Source organism: Mobula hypostoma, chromosome 5, assembly GCF_963921235.1.
Source record: "Mobula hypostoma chromosome 5, sMobHyp1.1, whole genome shotgun sequence".
In the NCBI taxonomy this organism is placed as follows: domain Eukaryota; kingdom Metazoa; phylum Chordata; class Chondrichthyes; order Myliobatiformes; family Myliobatidae; genus Mobula; species Mobula hypostoma.
Genome location: NC_086101.1, coordinates 12,721,895 through 12,729,459, shown reverse-complemented (window position 1 = coordinate 12,729,459; position 7,565 = coordinate 12,721,895). Strand labels below are relative to the sequence as shown.

At 40.6% G+C, this 7,565-nt stretch overlaps 1 protein-coding gene across 1 annotated transcript; it reads left to right on the top strand.

The window, feature by feature from the left end:
* Positions 1-4,588: 4,588 nt before the first annotated feature.
* On the top strand, positions 4,589-5,125 carry LOC134346449 (histone H1.2-like). Its single transcript, XM_063047819.1, has one exon. The coding sequence runs from the start codon at positions 4,589-4,591 to the stop codon at positions 5,123-5,125; it is 537 nt and encodes a 178-aa protein (XP_062903889.1).
* The last annotated feature ends 2,440 nt before the right edge of the window (positions 5,126-7,565 follow it).

Below are 7,565 nucleotides of genomic sequence, written 5' to 3'. Positions count from 1 at the left end.
ATTCCATTTACATCAAGTAGGTCAATATCAAGACTAATTTGTGAGTTTGAAATACCATATGTCAGTTTATTCTAAAAAGGAAACAGTAATTTCATGGACAGAGATAAGGGAGAATCTACAGAAGCTGGAAGTTAAACAATACACACAAAATGCAGGTGAACTCAGCAGGTTGGCAAGATCCACACAGAATGCTGAGGAAATCAGCAGGCCAGTCAGCATCTATGGGAAAGAGTCATCGACGTTTCAGGCTGAGATCCTTCATCATTAGTCTGGCATTGTGTGTGTGTGTGTCTGTGTGTGTGTGTGTTGCTTTGGATTTCCAGTATCTGCAGATTTTTTTTGGTGTTAGCAAGATCTATGGAGTGAAACGAACAGTCAGTGTTTGTCGTCAATAACTCCAGATATTTCGCATCCCTCCTCCTTTCAGGGAACTCCAAAATTGTGGGTCATGGGAGTTTCAATTTGCCAAGTTTTTTTTTAAAACACTGGCCATGACCCCAGATACAAGGAAACTCCAACAATCACCTGGACCTTTATACAGTCAAACAGGAATTATTGCATCACAAAGGAAACCATTGGTTAGAAAGTTTGTTAAAAGTAAATTCATCTTAACGTGTTCATTGTGAGTCATCACACAGGTTTAACAGCTCTGCAGGAGCACAACGTGCATTCCATTTACTTACGATATTAAGAAATCATAGCTTGAGTATCATTACATAAAACAGGAGGACTGAGACAAGTGCTTTCCCTTACAGGAGCATGGGGCAGTACATCACATGCCAATGCATCTAGGTCCAGATGACAGAACTCAGTGCCCATTAAATGGATGAACATCTGATGGTGCACTATTGCCCAGTTCATCGTAGTAACATGAACAGAGATGGTAAAGTCTGTTCCGCCTACAGATTGAAGATTCAAGATTGTCATCCTCCAGTACCCCATTGTAAAGGAGAATGAAATGATCATTACTCTAGATCCGATGCAGCTTAAAAAAACACAAAAGCACAAAGAACACGATAAAATAGAAAAAAATACAATAAATCTCAATATAAAAGCAATCCTATAAATCACACAATGTATGAATAACTGTTTAAGTGTAACTATATATGATATGTTTATATACATAGACAGATTGTATGTACATAAAGTGATGCCAGGTAGTGGTGGGGGGGTATTGATGGGGGGGTGGCCTTTAATGGGTGGAGATGTTGATCAGCCTGATGGCTTGGAGTATCTCACCCTTTCATTTCCAGTTCTGATGAAGCGTCTTGACCCAAAGCATCGATGATTATTCATTTCCACAGCTGCTGCCTGTCCTGCTGAATTCCTCCAGCATTTTTCATGTGTAGCTCTGGATTTCGAGCATCTGCAGGATCGCTTGTGTTTGTGGCTTGGGGGAAGTAACTGTTTTCAAGTCTAGCGGTCTTGGCATGGATGTTGTGTATCCTCTTCCCTGATGGGAGTGAAGCAAACAGTCCATAAGCAGGATGATATTACTGGCCTTTTCCTGTATATTTGTCCTTAATGGCGGGTAGGCTCATGCCAGTGATCCTTTGGGCAGTTCTTAACTACCTGTTGTAGAGTCCAAGGATACTCACACAAGGATCACTCCCTTTAATGAGATTAAGGCGACATAAGCCTCACAAATAAACATGATTAAACACTGCTTTGAGGACAGCTTTAACTTCAACCCACCTGTCAGGAAACTGAGATATAGATTGTAGCTTACCAATTTGCTCTCTGCTGAAGTCATTGGAGTGACAGTAGGTGGTCTTTCTAGTAAAACTGATATTTCATCCGATTCCACAGGAATCTCACTTGGCTTAACACTACCCACGACCAAGAAAATAGGGAATTATGAGAACAAAAACCATTGTCAACTGTGTTGGGGATTATCATGTTGCCAAACCAACTTTTAAAAGACATAATGGCATTAATAATTCCACATTAAAGATACACTAGAGCAACTAAAGCTATTTTATTGTAGGAATAAGCCATAGACAGCATGGTACATTCAGCAATATCTGGAATCCTAGTATCCAGAAGCATATGATATTGGTATTTTTGTAGGGTTATATTATGAACTGAAAACATAAATTTTCCAATATACTTACCATGTTTTAAAACATGTAAATTTTGTCTTATTGTACAGTGCAAGTAAGGCCTATGTTGCTATTAAAGCAGAACTTCTGGAAATACTCAGCATGTCAGACAACATCTTTGGAGCAAAAATCAAAGGTCAATGTTTTCAATAAATATCCCTGAGTACTTGCATCACTGGCTTCAATTCAGATTTTCAGCATTTTTAGTTCATTTTCCATAACTTGTATTAATAATGTTCTTTTCATCTCCAAATGTCACTAAGTATGTTTATATCAGTCTCATTAGTTTACAAATGTAACTCATATTTTCAATGCCTAAATCCGAAGCCACTTTATTTCCATCCAAGTTCAAACAGTGTTAATTCAGAGTTAATAATGGCCAAGATATTAAAAGAGTTCAGCAGTTCTTCTATAAAAAGGACATGTGAGCATTTACCTCCAGAAGAGAGAGTAGATAAGATCTTGTTTCATATTAAGGAACACACGTTCAACCATATAGTACTCCTGTTACACTACAGTGAAGCACATCCCAGGTATCATTGAACTAAACCTGTTTTACTAAAGAAAATTAGATTTCACCATGAATAATTATGGTGGTAGAGAATTATTGAACTTAATTGTTCTGAATTGGATGGTGAATACTACGAGAGATGATCACAATGAGTTCAATTTTGAGGCTCTTTCTTTGGAGAAAGCCAATTCATTTATAGTTAAGCTTTATGGGGATTCAATATAATCGATTGGAAATGTTGAGACCTTTTAAATATTATTTTGAACAGAAACACGATAATAATGCTTTAAGTACTTTGGGCTTATTATTGCACAAAAGGTCACTCAGTCCGTCAGGTCCACGCCTGCCACTTGCAGAGTTCCGTTCACCCTCTTCTTATTTTCTCTATACTCGTACCACTAATGATCTCACGTGCTCACCAATTACCTGATTAAGGCATTTCAGTAGTTGAGTTTAATAGAGAGATTATTTTACACTATTGATGAGGAAATTAAATTGTCTCAAGGTTGACAAGACCTTTAAAACTTCAGGAGTGGAATAACATTCACTGGCTCAGTCCCAACAGACTGCAAGTAACAGTGCTAATTGTAATCAAGAGATTCAATTAAAGGGTTTCAGCTAACAAAAAAATTAACTCTTTATTCCTTTCCATCGATGCTGCCTGACCTGCTGAGTTCCTCCAGAATTTTGCGTGTTTCTTTACATTAGATTATTGTGAAATTCCTTGATCAGACAAAGTTCACAGAGTAAGGTGTGTACATGGTAATAATAAATGCACAAAGCAACAGAGTGGTGGAAAGATTGTAGAGCAAGATAAAAATACGACAGTGACAGCATCAGAATAACTGGGAGTTTAGACTAAACATTCCAGTAAAAGAACATGGCGACACCTTCAAAAAAGGTGTGTGAAAGAGCAGATTGAATCTGAAGACACAAGAGACTGCAGATGCTGTAGTTTGGAGCAACAAAGTGTTGGAAAACTATTGATGTTTTGGGTCGAAATTCTGTATTAGGACTTGGGATTATGTTCTGATAGCAGTGAGGAATAATATGTTTGCAAATTTGTCGAAGTTCGAAGTAAATATATTAAGTAATCATGAATAGGTCATCATTCACTACCCCGAGATTCATCTTCTTGCATACATTTACAGTAGAACAAAGAAATACAAAAGGATCAATGAAAAAGTACAAACACTGACAAACAACCAATGTACAAAATATGACAAACTGTGCCAATACAAAAACTAGATAATACTGTAGACGTAAGTTGTGGAGTCATTCAAAGTGAGTGCAGGATTATGGAATCAATTCACTGTTGAAGTGAGTGGAGTCATCCGCGGTGGTTCAGGAGCCTGATGTTTGGTGTTTTAATAACCGAGCTTGAGCGTGTTGGTTTTCAAGCTCTCCTACATTCTCCTAGAAGGGAGAAAAGGGAATAGCGAGAGTTGAAGGGATCCCTGACGATATCTTTGTGCATCTCCACAGTCCCGAAGCAACACAGGGTGAAGATACACAAAGCACTCAGGAAACTCGGCGGGACAGGCATGCTGGAAAATGGGACAGTCGACCCCTCGGAACCCGAAACGTCGACTGTCTATTTCCATCTACAGATGCTGCCTTGCCCGCTAGGTCATTTCAACTTCTTGTCTATCGTGCGAGAGCCAAGTATTTTCAGTGCTTTGTGCCTGAAATGTGAAATTGGACTGGTTGGAAAGAAGGAAGAGACAAGTTTTGCGATATCTGTGTAACCCAGGAAACCAACCAAATAAATCAGGTTGGTATATTAACAGCCAGGATTAGGTGGGAAGCCCCAGCTCCGTGCTAAACCGGGTCAGGTAACCCCGGGGGATCCGGGCTTTGTCCACGTCTCCGCTCTGCGCCGACGCGGCGAGCTGCCTCCACAACGTCCGCTTTGGGTCTCTATAAGGGGGAGGTTGCGGCGGCGGCTTCATTTGTTACGACGTTGTCGGCAGGTATGGCTGAAAGTGCAGACGTGCCCAAGGTGGACTTGCCGTCCGCTGCCGTTGACGCCGTCACTGTATTCGGGCCTCCTGTCTCTCCGGCGACCTGCATCACTCTACCACCCGTGACCAAGAAGAAAAGTTCCTATCGCCCGGCTCAATCCGGTTCGGCGATGGCCGAGCAGATACTGGAGGCGGTAGCCGCCACCAAAGAGCGGCAAACTCCCAAGCTGAGCGCTGTCAAGAAGGTCATCTCGGCAGCCGGCTACAGCGCGGAGAAAACGGTTGCTCCGCCTGGACAGTCGGCGAAGTCGTACGCCAGCAAAGACTCGGCGCAATGTGGCGCGGAGGGTAGCCTGGCAACCTCGTCACAACAAAAGGTTGATGGGGCCTCCCGAGAGAAGTCACAGGCCAGGAAAAGGCCGGCCAAAAACACACGCAAAAATGCCAAAGGGCGAAAAAAGGCTGAAAAGTTGACGCCGATGCTGAGAAGACCACGAAAACGCCGTGCCGTGTCCAGGACTGTGAGGGGCAGGGCTCGAAGAAAGTAGACGTCAAGTCAACATCGATGCCAACGGTTCTTGTCAGGACCTCGCAATTTTACTTTTAAAAGCTGTTTCTCATTAATTTTCACTGCAGCCTGATTAATTATGGAATTTATCTTAGCAAAGTACTAGCAAATTTAAAAATAGGTTACTGCAATAAACCTAAGATGATGCTCCTTAATGTGTAAGAGTATTTCTGATTTTATTGGGTGGTTGTGTACATTCTGACATCTCAGAAAACCAATACATAATAGAAGTGAGATCAAAATCACAACACAACGTTTTCAAACATTTTGTTTCAATTTCCATCGGTTATACAGTGCACATTTAAAATAGATCAGGATGAGGAAAATGTTACGTATACGGGAATCAAAATATCAAACAGGATTGGAAGGGGGGAATACCATTCGAGTGATATAAATTATCATTTAAAATTGATGTCTACAATGTCAATTCACACTTGAAATCTGGAAAGGTAAATCATTTTTTACAAGTTGGGAGTTCTGTGAATGCTTTCCTGAGCATTTTTAAAGCAAAATTAATATTCCGTAGTGGGCGAGATGCTACGCTGACGCGAACAAGACGCTACTCGCCGCTGATTGGAGCGCGCCTCCAAATAAATAAAAACCGCAAAAGACAATTGGCTTAAATTTAGATATTAGCCAATAGAAACATCTGATGGCTGAATCCTTCATTAGCATGAAACAGCCTACAACCAGCATAACAGCGACCTTTTGTTGAAGTCAGCAGTATGTGGGGGCTGTAGAAGGTGTCGGTGAAGGGTGTCGTGTCTAGAAAGGCATCGAAGCAGTCAACAAAGTCATCAAAAACTTAGAAAGAAAAGATATACAGAGCGCTGTCTCAGGTTCCAGCTCTCTGGCATTGCCTGCAATTTCAAAGAATTTGTTAAAATCTGTTGCAGACATAATGAAATGAAATACTGGATTACCATCCTTCCCTAAATCTCCCACCCACACTTCACTCATTACAAATCGAATGTTAGCATTCATTTCAAGAGCTCTAGAATACAGGAGCAGGGATGTGATGGTGAAGCTTTATAAGACACTGGTGAGGCCTCACCTTGAGTATTCTCAACAGTTTTGGGCTCCTCATCTAAAGAGATGTGCTGGCATTGAAGAGGGTTCAGAGGAGGTTCACAAGGATGATTCTGGGTTATACGAGGAATTTTGATGGCTCTGGATCTGTACTCGCTGGAATTTAGAAGGATAAGGGAATCAGAATTAGGTTTATTTTCACCATCATGTGTCGTGAAATTTGTTAACTTAATAGCAGCAGTTCAATGTAATACATAATACATTATAGAAGAAAAAAATAAATATAAAAATAATAATAAATAAGAAAATCAATTAAATAAATTAAAAATCATGCAAAAACAGAAATAATATATATTTTTAAAGTGAGGTAGTGTTCATGGGTTCAAAGTCCATTTAGGAATTGGATGGCAGAGGGGAAGGAGCTTTTCCTTAATCACTGAGTGTGTGCCTTCCTGCTTCTGTACCTCCTACCTGATGGTAACAGTGAGAAAAGGGCATGTCCTGGGTGCTGGAGGTCCTTAATAATCGATGCTGCCTTTCTGAGATAAGGCTCCTTGAAGATATCCTGGGTACTTTGTAGGCTAGTACCCAAGATGGAGCCGACTAAATTTACGACCCTCTGCAACTTCTTTCAGTCCTATGCAATAGCCGCCCACACAAACACAGCCTCCTCCCCACCCAATACCAGACAGTGGTGCAGCCGGTCAGAATGCTCTCCACGGTATATCAGGGTGGTGAATTTGTGGAATTTGTTACCACAGGCAGCTGTGGATGTCGTTGGGTTTATTTAAGGCAAAGATTGATAGGTTTTTGATTGGATAAAGCATCAAAGGCCTTGACCACTAAAATCTGATCTTTTGGACGCATAATATCCTACCAGCCTGAAAAGACTGTCATCTGTGATATAAGCACTCAGTTGGATTAGCACATGAAGGCTGGTATAGAACTGAAGCTCTTTATTGTTTACTGGTATTTGTCTCAGTCAGCTTAGTCTCCTACTACCCCGAAAACTTCCCAGTGCTGTACTTACTGTACTTTCTCATTTTATAAATCAGAGGTGTAAATGAATTACTGCTGCAATGCATTATTTTAGTAACTAATAAGAGACACACTTCAGTCAAAGTCAATTGTGCACGAATTCTCCAAGGATGTGGATAGTCCGCAGACGGAGGTGCCATGATCGATTCTGATTGGACCGAATCACTATGCATAGTGCTTTGAAGATGAAGAATAGCAACAGAAACTAGCCTATTTAACAGACAGTTTTCATCATATGAACCAGTTAAACAAGTCTCTGCAATGCCCTGGAGAAAATGTTTTCACTTCAAGTGAAAGTGGATTTAAAAGGAAACTCAATTTTTTGAAAGAACATATTGCGAAAGAAAATCTTG

Coding starts and splice junctions, on each gene's coding strand:
- LOC134346449 (XM_063047819.1), top strand. CDS start 4,589: ATGGCTGAAAGTGCAGACGTGCCCAAGGTGGACTTGCCGTCCGCTGCC.